Source organism: Mauremys reevesii, linkage group 2 (assembly GCF_016161935.1).
Source record: "Mauremys reevesii isolate NIE-2019 linkage group 2, ASM1616193v1, whole genome shotgun sequence".
Classification (NCBI taxonomy): Eukaryota; Metazoa; Chordata; order Testudines; family Geoemydidae; genus Mauremys; species Mauremys reevesii.
In genome coordinates this window covers 158,910,516-158,932,311 of record NC_052624.1, presented here as the reverse complement: position 1 = coordinate 158,932,311, position 21,796 = coordinate 158,910,516, and the positions used below count along the sequence as shown (strand labels likewise).

The window sequence follows — 21,796 nt, the reverse complement described above, 5'->3', positions numbered from 1 at the left end:
TGCAGCGCAAGGACTTAGGGCTGGGGTCATTCGCAGCACTGCTGAAACAATACCAATTGCACATTCTAGTTCAGGGGTTCTCAAACTGGGGGTCAGGACCCCCCAGGGGGTCGCAAGGTCATTACATGGGGGGTCACGAGCTGCCAGCCTCCACCCCAAACCCCGGTTCGCCTCCATCATTTATAATGGTGTTAAATATATAAAAAAGTGTTTTTAATTTATAAGTGGGGGGTCACACTCAGAGGCTTGCTATGTGAAAGGGGTCACCAGTACAGAAGTTTGAGAACCACTGTTCTAGTTGGAATTGTTAAGGGAGTCTAAAGCTGTTTCTATCCAGGAATTGGATACCCCACTGCCTGAGGTCCTGTGACAATCCCAATCTTTATCACCTCAAATCTAATGGGAAGATAGTCACATGGTACCTTGAACCAAAATATTTGTCTTCAGATGCAATCAGCTGCCTTTCCCTCTCTTCTGATATTCAGAACAACAGCGTTTACACAGCTGCTCTAAAAACACACCATGCTGCCCCCTGTCAGGTTAAAGGTAAAACTACCATGTGAACGAACAAAATTATTCCCCTCAAATCTTCCATACCCTAGAAATTTGTCACTGGCGTCCAATAATTATACTCCAAGTCAATTCACTCTGCACATTGAGTGTCACACAGAAGCTGAGGGACCAGAGCAGATCTCTTCAGGGCTGCCCGGGGTGGGGGGGAAGTGAGGCAATTTGACCCAGGCCCCGGGCCCCACAGGGGCCCCCACGAGAATATAGTATTCTATAGTATTGCAACTTTTTTATGGAAGGGGCCCCTGAAATTGCTTTGCCCCAGGCCCCCTGAATCCTCTGGGCGGCCCTGGATCTCTTTCCCCTCCCATTCCTCGTCCAGATACATGCTAACATGTTTCAAGCTCATTCATGCTTGAAAAAATATTAAGCTACAAGTGAAAAAACTTTTATTCAGTCATTATAACAAATAGCAAAATAAAACGGCTTTTTTATTCCAACACATCACTTCCAATGCTTGCCCAGGTCAGAACTTCCTCTGCCAATGCAGTTATTTTCATGCCTCAATCAGGGATTCCCAAACATGACCATTCACATACCCCTCGTAGTCCCTTCATTAAACAAGTGGTTTTACACATTCAAATGCTCATTGCAAATTTGCATGCAGGAAAGAAAGAAAAACAAAAACAAAGACCCAGCTGACATCTTGTCACTATGCTCACAAGGAAGAGATGGAATAGAGTTAAATATAGTAGAAAATTTACTCTGGAAGGCAAAAGAGGTTAAAGATATAAAATAATGAAGAAACTGTGTCAGATGCCAACACTGAATTCAGTCTGGTAGAGAAAGGCATGGCATCAGCTTTGCTCTAGCTAAATTAAGATAAAACCCCCCAATTATGCTAAGATTTCACTTTGTCATCTCACAAGCTGCAGTAACTAAGGGCACGGCTACACTGCAGCAGGAAGCGAACCTCCCAGCCCGGGCAGACAGACTCATGCCAGCGCAGCTAAAAATAGCGTGAATGAGCTACAGTGTCCACACTGCTATTTTTAGTGCACTAGCTCAAGCCGAGCTAGCACCAGTCTGCCTAGCTGGGCAGGGCGGCATGATCGCTGCTGCAGTGTAGACACACCCTAAACTGTTAACCAGGCAGAATAATTAGGCTGTATGTTTGTGTTTTAAATTAACATTGTACTAATATTGGCTACTTCTTTTTCTCTGTTTTTCCTCATTCTTTTATAGTGAAATTGTATGGTAAAAAAAGTCCTATTTATTCCACATAGTTTTTACATGAAAGTCATATAAAATGGTTCAATACACTTTGGCTTTTTTTTTTTTTTTTTGGCTAGTAAAAAATGTTTGATTAAAAACTACGCATTAGTTACTAGATGCAAATATTTACCATGAGTGTGAGACAATCCTGAACGAGTGAGACCACCCTCAGTATAAACCACAATCTCACCCCGCAAAAAAAGAAAAGTTCTGCTCTTCCCACGCTCTTCCTGTTCTCTGTGCAGAATCCTATTTGCAAATGCTAGTTATGTGAGAGCTGGGGTAGTGATTTGATTTTTCTATTGCAGTGTTGTCTAATGTAGTATATCAGTCTGGAATCTGAATGTAAGGTATAAACCTCAGGTTTTCCAGTAAGTAAAAAAATATAGAGAGAGATATACCGCAAATAGAGTTATCAGTTTTCTCATGCAGTAACTGATGGCAGCTTTCATTTTATATTTTCAAGTACAGGCAAAGTAGTAGTCATTCAAGCTGTGAAAATATTAAAGAAAACGAATGTGAAAAATATTGGAAGCAGCAGAAATTCATCACGTTTCTATCTGACTGGGGCTGTGTTGTTACAAAAACACCCAGACAGGCTGAGCGCTCTGAGGAGTTTAGCACGCTAATACCAACGCAGCAGGTGGCAGGATATGGAACAACAGATTATAAATGAAATAAGCTGGCCACTGACAACGGTGTTTGCACTCAGGCTGGAGCCACCGTGTATCTGTGTGTAGGTTGCAAAATAAAACAGTGATTAATAAACAGGCTTTCCTGCCAAGTGGGAGGAGATGGCCTGGGGGGAACAGATGTTCTCTCCTGCCCTGAATTATGCTAAGCCCTTTATTTTCCCCCAGTTGATTTTGCATATATATACACACATACACACACAATACATCATAAAAATCTATGGACTCTTCACAGCTGCATACTTGAAGACTTAAAAACAAATCAAATTGCACCTTAATGGACCACATGTATTACAGCATCATTCTGGAGGGGGAGAAGGATAAATTGTTCTTCTGAATTGTCTAAAGACAACGGGGGCACCTGTTTCTCCCTGTGACTATACAATACTGTGTTTTGTATGCCCCTGCTAAACATGAATCAAAATGCCTACACGAGGTCTAAATTAGCCATTCACTTCAACTTGTCTGAACATCCTCTTCCTGATAATGTATCACAGCCACTGAACCATACTGGGCTATTTCAAATGTAGGCCCCAATCCTACAAACACATATGGAAATAAGTCAATGAGACCATTCACTTGAGCATAGTTACTCACCTGCAAAAGTGTTTGCAAGATGGGGGGTCTGAGTGATTCATTGTTTTGTAAGCTACTTTTCCTAAAAGTCAATTTGATGTTGGTGAAAGGTACCATATGTTGGCATCTTGGGAGACTGATTTAGCCAGAGAACAGGAACAGGGAATGCTCACGCTGCCCCCACCAGAACACCTCAACCCTGACCTGGTAGCACCACTTCTACAGAGGATTTTCTAGAAAGAGAATTACAGAATTTAGAACCTCCTTATCCCTCTACAAAATGTGGACAATGCAAAAACACTGATCTCAGGACATGGGAAATTAACAATCTCTGCCACCACATCCATGCTGCCTTGCTTAAGCTGGGATATATAGTGTACAGAAATACTAGCACCTCTGTCTCTTTCAAAGGGCTCAAAAAAAAATGTAGTGGAAATCTCCAACAAAAGCAACGACAGCTTCCAGCAGCAAAGAAGGGCATTGCCTCCCGTATCCCAATTGCTGTAACTGCTCATGTAGAACTCAAAGTTTCATTTAATCAACCTAACCACACAACAAATCATCCTGCTGGAAATCTGCAGGATTCTCCCCCTGCTAGAGAATGACCAGGCCTCCAAAAGGGAGGAGTCAAAATACGGTGCAGAGGTGAACCCGGCTTGCGAAGGAACCAAAAAATGGTCTGTGAATATCAAAACATTTGTGTCTAAACTGATTTCTAGACAAAAGGTTGAGAGGGTTAAGTCTGGCTCATCTGCTTCAGCACAGAACAGTGAAAAAATCAAAAGGGGAAACCAACTTCTCAGTTTGTTTCATCTGTTAAAAAATAAACAGAAATTTTGCAAGGTCATTAGGTGTTATAAAATGGTTTCACAAATCCTCAGCGGCAGCGGCCCAATTCTCTCCTCTCATCTCTTCCACCAGTCCCTCTGCAGGCTTGCTCCCCGTGTGGTCCATAAACATGTTGGGAATATCTTTGCCAAAATAGATTTTGCTGTTTGATGCAATAGCTTTGTATTTCATCAGCTGCAAGTACTCAGGAGTTAGTTTTAGCTGCATGAAGAGAAAACAGATCATCAGAAGCCATCCAGATTTACTAACAAGCTTTTGTTGTGATCATATAGGGTACCATTTTTCCAGAGCACTAGTGTCCCTGGCAGACACCCGAAGACATAAATACCCATCTTTTTCCTATTTAAAGAAACACCAGTAAAACAATGTTCCCTTCTGGTATTTGCTGTTGGCAGTGATCCCTCTAACTCTACACCCAAGAGTTTTGTCCATTTGATTTCTTCTCCTCCTGCTTGCTGCCCCCCAGCAGGTTCATGGCTCTGCTAGATTGATGAATTCCATGGATAATAGCAGCATGATTCTGATGTGCCCTGTAATCACATCTTCTCATAACAAGAATCCTCTAGAGGCCTGCTCCATTTGTGCAAGAAGTTTGCCAGGTGGCACACAAAGCATTAGTTAAAACTTTCTGGCTATAACAGAGCTAGCATCACACTGAAGTGCTGCAGCTCCAGCTTTCTCTAGAGAGGGAGCCTTGGTCTCGGAAGCATTTAACAGAGCAGCCTCCATAGAGCACAAGCCAGTGCATTTAGGTTTCCTCTGGACAGATTCATATTTACAGAACATAAGAACGGACGTACTGGGTCAGACCAAAGATCCATCTAGCCCAGTATCCTGTCTTCCGACAGTGGCCAATGCCAGGTGTCCCGGAGGGAATGAACAGAACAGGGAATCATCAAGTGATCCATCCGCTGTCATCCATTCCCAGCCTCTCGCAAACACCATCCCTGCCCATCCAGGACAAAGTGCCATTCTAGTCTCATGATTAACTCTCCTCCAGAAAGTGACAAAGAGTCCTGTGGCACCTTATAGACTAACAGACGTATTGGAGCATAAGCTTTCGTGGGTGAATACCCACTTCGTCAGAGGCAACCACAAAAGCTTATGCTCCAATACGTCTGTTAGTCTATAAGGTGCCACAGGACTCTGTCGCTTTTTACAGATCCAGACTAACACGGTTACCCCTCTGATACTCTCCTCCAGAGCGAATGCCACCAAAATCCTAATGTGAACACTGTTCAAAGAGTGCCCTATCAGTCTGGCCTGATTGTCAGTAACTACATTCATTTTGTACATGTAGCATGGAGTCAGTATCACAGCTGTCTGTTTAAAAAAAAAAAAAAAAAACTATAAGCTCTTCGGCACATGGACCATCTTCTTATTCTGTTTGTACCATGCCTGGCACAATGGGACCTGGTCCATGACAAAGTACAGATAAATACCTTGTTAGCCTCTGCTATCTTCATGGCAGTATAGCATTCGGCATCAGCTTTTGCCTTCTCCCTAGCAAGGAATGCACCATCTGTAAGGAAAACCACGGCAGCCATTTAAATACAAGAGAGCATGCAGCTGCTGTAACTTGTTAAATGTGCTCCACATTTGGACCCGTCTTTGTATTTATAGTAGCATCCACATGCTGCCAGGGTATCAACACCACTTCTGAACTATGGGTGGCACACCTGGGTCTTGGGGGAAGAAATAGGATCAGAAGCTACAGTTTCTCTGAAATGTAATGAGATGATTATACACCAACACTTCCCCTGCAAGAGAGGCAAATGGCTAATATCTTCACTCTCCTCCAAAACACAGCCATCTCTTGGGAAAAAGCATGGCAGCTAACTCACTACAGAACAGCAGGCAGCAATCCTACACACCACATCTGCACAGGACATAAAGAACACCCCATCAAACTGAAACCACAGGGGGAATTTTAGGTAGCGAATGTAATTACCCAAACTGGAATTTGGCCAGGACACTGGAGCTAACATCCCCAATTCTTGTGTAAAGGGCCAGGGGATCTTTAACCCTTAAACTCAGGCCCCTGGATGGGCTCTTAGATGTGGCTTTTTCCAGGATTTCAAGAGCTTGGCAAACAAAGGGTTTGATCCTGCAAGATGCTGAGTGCTCAAGTCTTAGACAAGCACCTCTCGTCAGTATCAGGCAGGGATACAAGATGAAACATTTTATAAAGGTCATCTAAAGAAACCAACACTTCCCCACTGCCTATTGCATTCTTCCTTTTCCTCGACGTTTTGTGGTTAACCATATTTAATGAACCTTAATGTTACACTGGTACAGTCTGTAAAGCCAGGCTTATCTGTATGGTTCACTATGTTCCCTGGATATTCACAGCCTGTTTTAGGGCACTCAACTCTGAGAGCAACACCACTCCTCAATCCAGGCTTGTCAGAGTGCACCGCGATCCTATTCAAGTTGTTTCAAAGCAAACAACTGGATAAACCATTCCTTTATCTCCACCAACAGGGAGAACATCCACATTTAAAAACAATACCAGCAGCTGGAAGGTTGGGAATTGAGGCTTCGCTCCATTTGGCCACCTAATGAGAACAGCTCTGCCGACTCAGTCAGAGCAGCTGGAAGGGCTGACGCAGGGCAGAAAGTCCCTGCCTGCAGGACGCACGGGCCGCTGTCTGGTATGGAGCTGGAGTGAAGGCCTGGCACCTGGTGACATGTATTCATAAGAAATAAAAACTATTGTAGTTCTGCTGGGAACTTCTTAATGAGAAGCTGCTGATCTGTAAAACTCTAATTGGCTCCTCAGTGGGCTTCTGCAAAGCTTGATGGGGCCTATAATGAACATAATTGGAAATAGGGCCTTGCAGCTCTGAGCCAGAGAGGCAGAGCCCTTTTCTTGTCCTAGAATTTGCCTGACACAAGGCACTGCATGGGGAAAAAGCCCTCTCAGTTAAGAGCTCAAGCTCCTATAAAGCACTCAGAACCAACGCCTTGGAAAAGAAAAATGATTAGAGAGATAATTTACAAGGAAATGCTTCCATTCCTGCCCCTAGTCAATATTCGCTCCTAAAGGAAGCAAACAGCAATTCCAGATAGGTGTGAATAATGCAGGAATCCATGACAGGAAAAGACAGAATATAGGGCTTGTTTACTGCTGATAATGCTTAAAGAGAAACACTCACTTGTTTAGCCTAGGGCCATTTCCTCCCCCCATCACACACACTCTCTAAGACACACCCACCTTGATCTTTGGATCTCGAAAGCTGCAAGGCAGGTCTCTGCTTATCTCAGAACTGGACAAACTGGTGAGATGAGTTTGGGCACATTTTTTTTTTCCTTTTGACTAGACCAAAAATCTAGAGCTATGTTTACTGAAAACTCCTGATAGGTGTCCACATTTTAGAAAAATACTGAAGAAAGAGGGGCAGATGTAAACTTCCATGGAACACTGTGGGTGCCTGAATGGAATGGCATGGCAGCACCCCACCCTGAGAGGATTTCCTAACGAAGTTCTAGCATATTCCTGCTTCTGGAAGATGCTCTGCCTGGTTCCTAGGTGTGTCCCACACACTGTAGTGGTGGTAACAAATCTCCGTGGGAAGGGCGGGAGTCTGCAGTGCTGGCTCCTGCAATACTGTTGACAATCACACTGCCTGCCTCCTGTGCTGCAGCGGCAAGTGTCTCGGAGTTTGTTTGGGGCTCTCCAACTTTGGTACATTTGCCAGAGCAAACATGTCCTCCTCTCCCAATCGACCTAGTCCCTCCAAGCGCTCCAGTCTGAAATGGGGGTGGAAATGAAGGGAAGAATCTGAGCATGCAGACAAATAAGTTTTGAAAGTTGCAATACATTTTGAGGGTCACATGAAAGGTTATTGAATCAATCATACACCGGGGTTCAATATGAAAGGCCTCTGTACTTTCACATGGGGGCTCAGTCATGTTGTGGTTAGACTTTGGCCAACTCACATGCACACTCTGTGCCTCAGTTTACCCATAAGAGAAATAGGGATAATACTGCCCCACCTCATAGCAGCATCGTGAGGACTAACTAAAATATCTGTGATGTGCTTTGAAATCTTCCGAGAAGAAGCACAAAGGAATTTGTTATTGGAAAGGATGTTGCTCACCTTCAATCTCTGATATTTTCTTCTCCGTTTCCTTTTCCATCACCTTCTGTCCGTATGTTATTTCGGCCACTTGGGCAATTTTTTCGGCCTCTGCAGCAGTAAAGGAAACATCTCGATGCCCAAAGAGTTATGACCCGAGCTCCTTTCCCACAGAAGCAATCTCAGCCCCACACCTCCTTATACTCCTCTGGCAAACCCAATCCTTATAGGGTAGATCTACCCTGCAACTGGAGGTACAGCTGCAGTAGGTGTATGGGAGCTAGCTTTGATCTAGCTAGCTCAGGTCCCAATATCAGTGAAACCACCAGGGAGCTGGGGTATATACTTGGGCGGCTTGCCTATGCTGCCATGGCTTCACTGCTACTGATACCCCAGTTAGCTAGATAAAGCTACCTTAGGTATGTTTACACATGCTGCACATACACCTCAGACTGCAGTGTGGACATACCCATACATCACTTTCAGCCCTCAAGAGGTTCAGCATCACATCAAGGGATGTTTGTAGGCAAAGCAAGCATAGGAAAACCATCTGAGAAGTCCAGAGCTGTGCTGGAGGCTTTACATGAGCAAGAGATGGGTATCAAGCAAAAAGAGAACACTCTGCATTTTCAGTGTCCTTATCTACAAGATACGGAGCTGTTCAAAGAACTCCTGGAAGCAGCCCAAATTAGGAGGAACTCATTTTAAAACAGACTTAATCACAGAAACCTGTGACTGCACATTTAATCCAAATACAGAATTTTACAGTAGAGAAATTCACAGCGAATCCCTTGGTTCACACATTCAGCGGTGCAGTTATGGCTGTCACTGTGCTTGCTGTTGACAGACTCTGAACAGAACCAGCTCGACTAGAGATGTGCTAGAGCTTCTCTCATCCTCCCCAAACTTCAGTCTCTGCCCCGTCCCACTTCATATAAACAGCCAGTGTTCATCTTGTTTACGGTCGACTTATTTAAAATCTCTTAGAGCCACTATACTGCTGCTCGCATAAGACCCAGCAGCGGCACATGCGCTGCATGTATTTCCAGAGAGGTGTCTGGGTTAGACACCCACCCACTCCTGGAAAGTTCCCCAACCAGCCACATCTATGGGAGATGCATATACAGACCAATCAGGGCCTTCTTCCTCTCCGTCTCTGCTTCCTTCTCCACGACCTTCTGCTTCTGAGCAGCGATCAGCAGCTTTGTCTTCTCGCTTTCCCTAGTGAGCCAGAACAAGACAGATGCAGAACTGCAGCGACCACACAGGATACGAGTTCTTAGAAATGCAGCCATCCTCCTTAGGTGACAGCCACGCCTTCCACGTTTGTCCCACTGCTACCCACACGCATGACACTGAGTAGATTCTCTCTCCAGAGTGCATTTGCAGGGGCAGGTAGTGGACAGAACGATGCATATGCTCACACTCTACCTTGCTAATTTCATAGACTAACTCCCCACTCCATTTTTCTGACCGGATAAGTAGTAAAGGTACTGCTTTTGCATGATCACACAGTATGTAATGTGAACTGCTGCCCTCTGCTGGGTGAATCAGAGCTACTCCAGTGAGCATATCACCCTCCAGTGGAGGGCAGTATAAGCACTAATTACTAGGATACATGCATATAAAGTTACTGTTAGTGGAGGTATCAAATTATTAAATTAGGAACATAAAGCAGGAAGTGAAGCTATATAAAAAACCTTAGCCTTCAACATAGCCATAGCTGTAAGTTTTCCCTTTTTCACTTGGAAATTGCTTTTCCGTTTGTAAGTAAATAGATTTGGGAGGTGTATGTGCAGGATCAAATGCTACTTTTTTTTATTTAGTAAAATGGCTCCGTATCTCTCTCACCCCCACAGTCCTACTGCCCTCTAAGAACAAAGTGAAATTAAAGAACATTCTCTTTTGAAACCACCACCATCATGTTTTCTCCTAAAATTTCAACCATTTCAAAAACAGCTCAGGGAGCAGCAGTCAGACCTGAAGAACTAGCCACTCTCCAAAGTACACCACACACCGTGCTGTATTTATAGCGACAGAGATAAAAATGGGCTGATTGTAGAAATAAGGAATCTCCATATTGGGCCCCATCACACACAAGCTACCTGGACTTCTGGGGCTAGGGACACAGGCTTGGGAGAGGATTTGGGAAGAAAGGAAGACCTTTTTTGATTACACCCCCTTTGGTGGCACAGTGCTCAGAGAACCTGTGTGTTTCTGAATGGTCAGTGCAAGGCAGGCTGCTGGCTTAGGAAGTGTTGAAACAACAGGATCATGTCACCAAGTGTTATTAAAACACGTTATTTCAAAGCTATGTGAAGTCTTCAGCCTGTTGTATCAACAATTTCTTCATCGCCATTCAAACGGCAGGATTACGGGTAGAATTTATCCACCCTGCCATTCGTGCACACTCGCCAAGAGGCCCTTTTAAAAAGCCTTGAAGGCACAGTGTTAAGGTCAACAGGCCCCTAAATGAACCATTTTTGCCATCCAAATGCCCGCACACACACAAAATATAGAAAACCTTCCCAACGGCAAGGCATGCTTGCATGATGCCATTCCCATTACTTGGGCCTCCCGCCCTTGGCAAAGAAGCAGCAGGAGGCTAAAAGAGCATGCCTGGTAGAGGGCACTGAGATCACAGCATACTATGAAAACATATTAGTCTGGATGACAAATTCACTTTGGTAACGCAAAGGTGAGAGTCCCAGGCACTTACATGAGTTCATAATTCTTCCGAATCGTTTCTGGAATGTTTGGCTTCGTGACACGGACAGCCTGGAAAGACAGCGAATAGGAGGAAGCTAGATAAACAGCCAACACACCACGAGCAATCAAAGCACTGGCAACAAAAGTGTGGGACTTAAAATTGGGCCAAAAGTCATTAGTTGCCTCAAGGAACTCAACACAGAGTCTAGTTGGTAGAGCAGTTTTCCAGAAATGACGTGCAGCTCGCCATCCCTGCCCAGCACTGCACACCCAATCTCGTAAGCATTTCTGTACCAGATGTGACTGTCCTCCCCATGACCAGCACCTTGTACAGCCCAGGTGGGACCCTGCTTACCTGTATAATGAGTCCAGGAGCCATGGTGGTCAGGTCCTGCTGCAAAGCCAGTTTAAGGTTTTCATCAATCTGATCTGATATCAAAAAAGTGAGACATGGTTAAAGAACACACAAGGCATTTGGCTCTCAGATCACTTCTGGAGTTATTCAGGACAGGCTTTGATTTAGCACTCTTGGAAATGAAACACAAGTTGAGGTTAGATACACACAGGCTACACATCCCATAGGGGAAATCAAGAGACACCTGTGTGTGCGCGTGCACTTTTTTTTTTCCTAACAAAACCCCAATCTTGAGCCAGGCCCTGAAGCCTTTCAGTAAATCAGGTTTGATTTAAAATTTCAGGCTGAACACATGCAAAACAAGATGGTATCACATAAGCAAGATGCAAGACCAGACAAAACTGGCAGTGAAACCAAAATACTGTAACTGGTGTGGGGTGGGTAGGACGAATAGCGGGCGGGTGGTCTGTCATGATGGTGAACTTGCACCAACAATATCTAAAAAAGAAGGGGATTTACAATCTTTTTGCAATCTTCCACAGCTCCAGTAATATACCTTTGGGATTTATGGACCTGGGAGGTACTCTCAGAATCCACATTACTGGGAATAAATGGACAATTACTCAGGCAACTGGCAGTATCTCAAGAGATAACTGGGATTGGATCCTTATCCACTGTGTCTACCACTCAGATGTACATGGCACAGTTGACTGCCAAATTCAGAATCAGGGAAGGAATATTACCCCAGGACATCATATCAGCAGGGACCTCAAGGGACTTGCATCTTTCTGTGAGCACTGAACAGGTGTCATGTTACGAGATCAGGTGGGTGTACACTGCTTGGCAAGTTTCCTGCAGTGTCTGGGGTTCTCGGGCAACAGGGGATCTGGATCCTTTCTGACTTCTAATTCTGGGTTTCTAAGAGTCTCTCTGTTAAAGGAACTCAGGGATGCCACAAGCCTCCAGTGAGTACTCAAGGAAATGCCCACAAGCATGGTGTGTGTGCAAGTAAATTCTGAGCTATTCTAACCAATGTCCCCCAATGCTATCATTCCAAACAGGTCCTGGAGCAGTCCCAGTAATTTAAAACCTGGCCTAGCCAGGCCTTGATCTACCCAGGCTGAATGTGTGCCAGCAAGAGACGGAACGAGGAAAAGGGAGAAAGGTGAAAGGTCACATTCGTTAGTTTAATAGGCTGGACACATTTTCATCAGCAAATCCACTTGGCTCAGTGGGTAGGAATTAACTTCAGTGTAGCTGGGGAATTTCAAAAGGAAATAAAGAATTCAAAGCCCTGCTGCAATGAAAGCTCCAAGGAAAGTTACATGTTCCACTGGGGCCTGCTGAGAAATGCAACAGGAAAATAAAAAATTAACAGCCCTGAAAGTGATCCAGGCTCACTCCCTCAGTTATTAAGCTTTGTCCCCATTCGGATGTCTGGAATTCACATTCAAAACACAGTTCAGCCAGGAGTTTAGGAAACAGCTGTTATCAGTTTCCTGCACCTGCCTCCACAGGCAGGGAATCATGACATAGGTCTGTATTCAATGGGCTGCACCCCATTGCTAACTCCTCAGCCAAAAAGCATCCTGCTCAGACAGAAACAATCATGAAGGAGTGCATATAAATTTATACAGACCCTTCCTTCAGTGCAAATCAGTTTACTTTAGTCTCTTTTTAGCTACTGTCGTCAGCAGCTGCTGATGTCATCTGGAGACATCTATGGATGAAGAATGAATACACTTTCTGAAAATTCCCCTCCTGTTTCTCTATAGAACCAAGTCCCAGTGCTATATTTTGTAGCAGTGCACAGTCAAAACAGGGATCTCTTAGTCCCTTAAAAAGTGCAGTTCAGATACAGTAGTTAATGATTAGCAACTATCACACAGCCATAGGAAGAACAGATCGCGGAATCTCAAGGACGAACATGCAGCGTGTCTGTGCAAATGTCACACAGTGAGATTGGGCTCCAGCTTGAGATAAGTATTGCAAAGACATTCTCACAATTTCAGAAGAAAAATGAATCCTGAGAATAACTAAAGAATTTAGAAAGGGTAAAGGTCAATTCAGACATTTTGTTTGTCCCTCTCCTGTCAGGACACCCTCCTGTAACAGGTTCTCCTAGTCTCTGCACAGTCTAGTTTTATGATAACCTGCAGTCTTGAATGGAGGATCATCTGTCCCATCCTGAGAGATTCCCCTATTCTCGAACACCCACATGGCATGCCTAGGTAGTATGGTAATAGCTGCTTTAGTAGAACTGAGATATAAGCTCACCATACAGCATTTTGCTTGCCCTGAATGAGTAACATTTCTTGACAGGTGACTAAGTTCTTGTTTATATTTTTTGTGATTGGACCGGTAAATTTCCCATGACTATTTCGCAAGGGTTAGCTAAACAGAGCCATTTACCTGACGAAGCTTCCATACCTTCGACAGGACAATCAGCTGTTCTGTTTGTGACCAGGGCTGGTTCAGTTTAATTATAGTTACATATTCCTTATACTTCGGGAGGTAGTGTAAGTGTGTGTATGTGTAGGTTTAACTAATTAAACTGAATCAACCCTGGTCATGAACAGAACAGCTACTGGAGTGATCTCATCAGAATCCCATCGGTTATGGAGAGAGGCCTAAAGGAGGCTCTGATTGTGTACTACTAGATTTTATGGGCAGCAGAAAACCTTGCTGTAGCAACAGGAGATGTTGTTATGTTCGGGTGAATGCGACAATTCATCTGTAAGGTTACAGTGACCCAGGGCAGAGATGGGGCTCACCAAACAGCTCAATGTAGACCTCCTGAAGAGTGTGAACGCTGCAGAACTGGTTCAGCTCATGGTGAATCTTGTTGAAGATGAGTGCTTTGTCATAGTCTGCTGTGTAGTTCTTCACTATGTCATACACTGGTGAGAAAGAGAGGTTTGCATTAGGAGACCAGGGTGGTGTTGGTCTTGAGTCGGGCTCCACCTGGGATACATGCAATGGGAGCCTGACACATCTGTACTAGTCACTGGGGGCCACTTACTGCCAGTGCCTGGAACCTTGCCACTAGCAAGTGAACAAAATGGAAAGAAGATCTCTGCATTGCAGAAGCGCACTTTGTTCATTTATTTTGACAGGGAAGGTTTAATTATTGATGCTAATACTTCATAATATACTAACCAATGTTCTGTCATATGCTTTGTAAACATAATGAAGTCTTAGTAACACCAGACCTTTCTACAGCATTTGCTATTAAATCTTTGCTGAGAAGTGGTGAGACAAGGATTATGTGTCTGAACAATACGATATGTGGATTAGTGAATTTGGGCATGTACATAGCAATTTGTGAGACTCTCAGAGCAGGAAGAAGCCCCCAGGCCCAAAGTTGTACATGGATTTACTTTTAATCAATGGGACCTAAAACGGTCTGGTTCTGTCCCACTCACCAGGAATTTCTGTGCTCCCACCAGTGTATTCACAAGCAGGGGGGTTTGCCCTGATGTTCTTGGCCAATGTATCCCCTCATTCCACTCTTTTCCAACATGCTAGATGGCTGTTGCATGCCACCCCAGAGGTGGTTGCATCTCAGTGGGACACTATACATCAGTTTGTGACATTTTCAAGTGAAAGGTGCTCAAATCACTTAATCTGTGTCTCACATGCCAATTCTCTGATCATATTCATACCCCTTTCTCCCACCCTTTGCCTATTTAGATTGATGGCGCTTCATGACAGTGCCTAGCACACCACCACTGGGATTCGTAGGGGCTACTATGATATAAATAATAATCATCTGATAGGCATTATAGATATTACAACGAAAGGTAATAGAAAAATTAGTGTATCAGTGGTAGTAAGTAATAAGAATATGTCAGTGACAATAAAAAAAAACAGAGAAATATATAAAAAAATAGTAAAACTGGTTCTGTGTCTTAAGTTTAAACTTAATTTTAAATTTAAGTGTTTATGCCCAAAGAGCAGAGGGCTTTAAAGGGGACACTGCTGAATTTCTATAGCTCTTCTGGCCTCCAAATCCATCACTGCACAAGCAGATATGATTTCTCAACCCCATGCTGCATTAGCAGGAACATAAGGAGCTTTCAGAAGGCAAAAGCCGTGCTAACACTCAGATGTGACTGACAGTCCTTCATACTGTAGCCGTGCAGACTCATTGGCAGAGATAACTCACCAGCACCCTGGATCAGGAAATTCACCACCTCAATCCTGTCAAAATAAATCATCACTCCCCCACTGTGAAAGGAAGAGAAAAAGAAAAGGAGGGTGTAACATTCCGGTGTAACATTTGGCACCAAATAAAGCTGTTCAGGGATACAGCCAGGGTCCGGGGTGGGTGTAAAATGTATGGAGTACTGGCTCTTCTAGAACAAGCCACTTCTTATCCATAATTATTCAGCACTTAAAGGAGACTAGGATGGGGGGCAGAGAACAGAGCTCCCAGGAACACAACCCTGCACTGAACCCGTTCATAAAAGCAAATTCTTATTTCACAATTTGCTAGAGGCTGATCATCCAACTGCCACATAGACAACATCAGGAGGGACCAGTCATGGAGACAACACCCTCTAGCGGACTGAAAGGGACACTTCACAACCTTTGTAACAGTAGTTCACAGTGGTGGGCCTGCACTTACAGCAAATCCAAGTGGAAGGTTTTGGGGGAACCCCAAGAACAATGGCCCAGTTTACTCTGGATTTAGCTACGTGTAAGCTAGGAATAATGGGTTCTAGTTTGGGAGGAGCAGGTCTAGTGGTTAGAGTGTGGGAGGTCTCTGGACTCCTGAATCCTTTCCTTAGTTCTCTGACTCTCTTGTGACCTCACACCAGTCACTTAAACTCTCTGTGCCTCTATTTTCCCACTGGCAAAATGGGGATAAAACCTGCTTCACAGACAGCATGTGATGCTCAGGATTTTAGATCCATGGAGAGAAGGTGCTAAGTAAAGGATTAGACATGGAAAGGGCTCTGAAGCCAACTGTAATGCAGTCTATCCTCACTTGAAATTTAAGTAGGCCAAGAATCAGGCCATGGAGACTGAGGTCCCCTCTCAAGCCTAGAGACAAGAGCAGTCACACCCATAAGGACATTCATGCCCTGGAGAGGGTAGGGTATTTGCACTGCCACATTCCCCAGGGTAGCCCTGTGGGAAGCCAGAGTCAGCTTCTACTTGACACTCTGCAGAAGCCCCACCAGCTGAGACTGCAGAGTGGAGGCTCTGAAACAGCCCGTTCCCTGCCTGCCTTGTCCATGGCCCTGCCCTAGTCAGCACAACACAATTTTCAGGCTGTGATGAGCTAATGTAGGCTCTCAGTAGAGGGAAGCTGTAGTCACCACAACCTATACCCGATGGACTTTCTGCTACTGGGAGCCTTACATCCTGGTTTATGCCAGCAGAAGTCTTTTTTTTTTTTTGCCAGGGATGAATCAAATCAGTAGACTTTAAGAGAACTGTAAAGTTATAGGAAGTTCTCTCTCATTGTTACTATTAAACAGTCGCATTATTGACTGTATGTTATTCTGAAGTGGTGTAACACTAAGAGCAGAGTGTTACTAAGAAGAAACTAAAACACACCAAACATGCAGCTACAATAAGGAAACAAATGTTAAGGTATGTTGGAGCTTCCTGAAAACAATAGGATCGAATTCAGGGTCAGGGCAGGAAGGCATCTGACCAGCCTGCTAACAGGAACAAAGGGCAAAGTACATTCAAGTACTGCAACCTATGATTCAGCATGGGGAGAAACCAAGAAGAAAAACTGGTGTAACTTGACTGCTGTGCCAGATGATGGTCTGACATCTCACCTGGTACCACAAGGAACATTTTTCACCTCATCTGTCTGCAATGTAGTCTGGAGAGAGAGAGAGAACAAAGATTCAGTTAAGAGCCAGCCTGCTTACAGTACAAGAGTTATGTAGTTCCTTTGTTTTTCAGCAGCTTTCCTGCCATCTTACAGAGTATCAGCTCTCAGGTTCCTCATTATATCACCCCTTTGTCCTGGAGTAGCCTGGGGAACTGCAAAAGCTAGAACTAAATCTGCTTCTATTGATTCTTCCTCCATTTGCTATCCAGCGCTTGTCAGCTCTAGGCATAAACCTGAAAGCCACTTGTCCAAAGGTTGCTCAACAGAAAGAGTGCATCACTGCATAACTCTTTGAGAGCGTTTGCCAGTGATCTAGCCGGCAAGTTTACTGGACAGGTTCAAAGTCCCCACTTCAGAATGTCTATTCCCCTGCTTGAAAGAAAAACTGGGGAAAAGAAAGATATACCATCCCAAGAGAAAGCTAATAGGGAAAAAGCCCAGAAAGTTCAGAGCAGGCCTGGGGCAACTCCAGTGATGCAAACCTTGCAGCAGTCTGTTGTATCTACCCGAGGTTGGAGCAGGAGGAACTATAAAAAGGGAGAATGTAATGCAAAAGACCATTTATAGTGCAGGGTCTCTATGGGTCTTCTCCTTCTGCTCTGAGGGAAAATGGCCCCATGCAGAGGTCCAACCCAAGCCTGATGTACCCACGGGGCTTTAAGTCGTACACAACCCTTGCACTGGTCCTCTGCACATAGGCCATTTTCACCCTTTGTCCAGGCAGAGTCTGACCAACTCCCACTGACTTCAGGCTCATACTGAGCATAAAGGCATTTCCCTCTCCTGCCTAGATTCTCCTCTGGGAGGTTCCTGAAAGTGTCATCATCAGTCTTGTGCCAGCGACATCACAGGCTGTTTCCCTGGAAAAGACTGTGATGTCCCAAATGCAGCATTTTCTGACCAATTTGGTGGGAAAACACTAATGTAAGCAGACAAATGCAAAAATACCTGCACAGATTTGTAGGAGGTTATAAAGGGGAGCATAAGGTGGAAGCCAGGTCCACTGGTGGAAGTCAGCAATGCGCCACCTCTGCAGGAGAAGAAACAAAGAAGAATGGTACACAGTTTATTCCCAAGTATCCGCAGATACTTTGATTACAGGAAGGTATGGAAGCATTAAAGATTAGATGCACTGAAAAGGTAAATAAACTGACATAATCTTGTCACTTCCAAACACAGACAGATATCTGCAAATATATCTGTATTTGTCATCTGTGCTTGGACACTTTTCTCCTTTAATTAAAGTCCTTGATACAGTTTGCGTACCCTGAATTCACAGCATACTGAAGACACTTTAGATAAGGAGCAAATACTAAAACCATACAAGCTCTTCCTGTCTTTGATAAGAAAGGAAAAATTGTTCTCTGCGGTTGTGGGGGGTTGATTTTGCTCTGGCTCAAGCCACATTCAATTGCCAGTTAGGATACGAAAAGTTACCAGCTAGCGAAGAGTCAGACACACGGGATTATGATTGTGGATTTCAAAACCTTTTCAAAGTTATGATCAATACATGAGAAAAGCGCCATAGCAATTAACGAACCCTAATGACACAAATAACCCAAAGCAGCTGGAGAGCCTGCTAGTCTCAGAAAACAAATGGAGACGGACTAAATATACCTTAAGACTAAATAGTTGAAAATCAGTGCCATGGGATTTGGACCTTTCACCTCCAGGTCACCGGTTCAAATCCAGCCCAGGCTGATAGTAATCAAAAGTTGTTACCATCCAACAGCTGTTCAGCAGCCTGTGTGGAATGGGCTGGTGAGAGGTCCCTCAAGCCAGTCCTCAATGGACAGGTGCGCACGTCACAAAAACATGCCATTACATTTGTCACTAATCGGCCCCCTTGTTGGCAGGCTCAGCAGAGGTGCAAAGGGTTGAATAAGCCATGGAGACTGAATTACTCTCTCTCACACACAGAGATGGTCCCTTTAGGTCAGGGCACGTCTATTAGCAGGGAAGCTGGCGCTGCCAATGCTGTATCTTATCTGAGGATGAACAGAGGACTTAAATCCTCACGGCTGTCAGGTCTGCACCTTTCACCAACATCACTCACTCCACAGTCAGTCCCTCCTTCACCTGCCAGCCAGCCAAGACCATAACTTGAACTTCTGCTTCTCTCCTGACACAGCTGTTATCATCACAAGCACCTGAAGCAGAGCAGAGAGCTGCAATGCTTATTTCAATATCTGGGTTATGGGGTATCATCAACTCTTCTGGGGAAAACACAGAAGCTCGAACTCAGACTTTACATCCAGGTGAAGGAGGATGAGTCGCATGATATTTCGTACTAAAGTGGAATTACTGATAATTCCTAAGACTGCCTGAGTGTCTTCTGTTACCAATCTGGGACCACAAACTACATCTTTCCCCAACTCCACCCCTCTTTGACAGAATATTGGCATCTGAGGGGAAAGCCATTGGATAGTGGTTTCAAAATACTGTGAACCCAAACAATATTCCAGATGCATGTCTTACCTATAATAAACGCCAATATGTCCTTCTTCAATTTTGTGTACTGCAGAGAAGAGAGTTGCAGCCAGAAAACTAACAGATAGTGCCGCTATCGCACCTAGTTGGGCCATCCCTGAGAGCTCCGCCTGGGGAAAGGGAACGTAGAGTGCATGAGATCAGAGACTGAGGCAAACTGAGAAATATTTAACTAAATGTACTTAGCCTAATACTAACACAAGATCTAATAATAACTATCCTTCCAGCAGAGGATCTCAAAGTGCTTCACAAAAATTAAACCCCTCACGTATTCCCAGGAAGCAGGTTTTACTCCCATTTTATAAATAGGGAAACTGAGGCAGCAAACTCACATGCCTGTTGTCACAGAATGAATCTGTAGTAGAGCTGGGAACTGAACTCAGAAGTCCTGACTCCAACTCTCCTGTTCTAGCCACTGGACAACATCTCAGCTTGCTCTCTCTTTTTTTGTTTAGATTTACTAAAATATTAGTTTTAAGACATCCCCTACCAGTGCATTTGGGGTATAGTTAAAGGAACCAGAAAGCCAAGAGTCTAGTGCAACTTCCACCTCACATTATAGTGATGGTATCCTATTCTCCAGGCTCAGTCTCCATGGAGTTTAAAGCTGTTTTGCTATAGTAGCAACATGCACAAGTGGACTAGAAGACTCTTGGCACATACAGTTTGTTTGATGTGGGCACATTAACTCCAGGAGTTACACATGCCCCTCAACAGGAGAGGAGGCTTCTTGCAGTCCCGACCAAATTACACAGGCTGCCAAACTAAGCAGTGAGTGCAGCTCTGCCACTATAATTGTGACCTGCACCCACAGAATGGTAATTGATGGTTATTTCCCAACAAACCATTATTTACTATTTGTAAATGTCAGAAAGAGCGCACATGGGAATGCATGTGATCTTAAGGAAAGGTTCCTTAGTACCATACCTTAAATCCTTAGATGTTATACAAAAAGCACCACGTCTCTTTCCTTTCCTGGGGAAGGGTTTGAGCTATGCTATAGACATAGGACATAATTCGTAACCACAAACACAAGGCCAAAGGTATTGGCCTATTAAGTAGCTCATACCCTCAAGCATTAAAAGGAACCCTAATACCCAATCCAAGCTGCTGTCACCTCCTTCCCTCCCCTCCCCGCCGCACCGTTCCCTACCTATTGCTGCTGGTTTACTCAGTCTCTGGTCTTGGGCTAGATTACAAATTACGCTGGGGAGGGGACCTTGTCTTTGCCTTTTCACCTGTGCGGTGCCTGCCTGACCGGGGGGGGGGGGGGGCTGTACCATTTATAAGACTGCCTGAGGGTCTTCTGTTACCAATCTGGGACCACAAACCACTGCCTGCCCCTGGGGATGGAGCAGCCATAAGGGAAACCTGAGACAGCGAACTCCAAGGGGAGCTGTGCTCACGTCAGCCTTCACCCCATGGGGGCTGAGACCCCGGGGGGAGTGAGCCCTGGGGGGGGGGCGCCGGTCCCAGCCTTGGGGGCAGCAGGGGGGGAGGCTGGAGGGAGAGAGAGTCGAGCCCCGTGTGGAGGGGCCCATAGGAGGGGCGCTGCGAGGGGAGGGGGTCCGTGGGGCGGGAGGGGTCCCCCCAGGAAGGAGTGGGGGCCGGGCCGGGCTGGGCTGGGAGGTGGCCCTGTGGGGCAGGGGGCCGGGATCCCCGGGGGGGGGGAGGGACAGCCCTTGGGGAGCAAGGGGGGCTGGCCCGGCGGGGCGGGGGCCGGAAACTGGCCCGGAGCTGGGGCGGGGGGCAGAGGGAGGGTTCCCGCACTCACCGCCTGCTGCAGCAACTTCCGGGTGTCGCCGCGGTGACGCTGATACCATCATCACTGCGCGCCGCCCCCGGCCCCGCGAGCCCTGCAGTTCAAGCGGCGGCTCCGCCAGGGGGAGCCAGAGACTCACTCCCTGCCGTCGCCGTGAGGTCAGCGCCTGCCTGCCAATGCTGGGGAGGGCGCCTGGGTCCTATTGCTGGGCCTGGCTCCCACACCGACCCACCGTGCAGCCCCGGACTCCTGGGTCCTATTTCAGGCTCCCACACCGACCCACCGTGCAGCCCCGGACTCCTGGGTCCTATTCCCGAGCCTGGCTCCCACACTGACCCACCGTGCAGCCCCGGACTCCTGGGTCCTATTTTTTTGGCTCCCACACTCACCCACCCTGCAGCCCTAGACTCTTGAGTCCTATTTCTGGCTCCCACACCGACACACCATGCAGCCCCGGACTCCTGGGTCCTATTCCTGGGCCTGGCTCCCATAACGAACCCACCATACAGCCCCAGACTCCTGGGTCCTTTTCCCGGGCCTGGCTCCCACACCAACCCTCCGTGCAGCCCCAGACTCCTGGGTCCTTTTCCTGGGCCTGGCTCCCGCACCAACCCACCATGCAGCTCCGGACTCCTGGGT

General features: G+C 45.7%; 1 protein-coding gene across 4 annotated transcripts; it reads right to left on the bottom strand.

Annotated features, from left to right (window-relative positions):
- Window positions 1–936: 936 nt before the first annotated feature.
- Window positions 937–21,274, bottom strand: ERLIN2 (ER lipid raft associated 2). Of its 4 annotated transcripts, none has more exons than XM_039525965.1 (12): window positions 21,170–21,274; window positions 19,384–19,505; window positions 17,854–17,935; window positions 16,847–16,893; window positions 15,217–15,278; window positions 13,823–13,948; window positions 11,049–11,122; window positions 10,704–10,762; window positions 9,114–9,205; window positions 8,006–8,095; window positions 5,345–5,424; window positions 937–4,103 (listed from the first exon to the last, which is right to left on the bottom strand). In XM_039525965.1, the coding sequence occupies exons 2-12, from the start codon at window positions 19,488–19,490 to the stop codon at window positions 3,921–3,923; spliced, it is 1,002 nt and encodes a 333-aa protein (XP_039381899.1). In that variant the 5' UTR covers window positions 19,491–19,505; window positions 21,170–21,274; the 3' UTR covers window positions 937–3,920. The 4 variants fall into 4 exon arrangements, with proteins under 4 accessions (XP_039381899.1, XP_039381900.1, XP_039381901.1 ...); XM_039525966.1 differs by lacking the exon at window positions 21,170–21,274 and adding an exon at window positions 20,549–20,800; XM_039525967.1 differs by lacking the exon at window positions 21,170–21,274 and adding an exon at window positions 20,323–20,401.
- Between the last annotated feature and the right edge of the window lie 522 nt (window positions 21,275–21,796).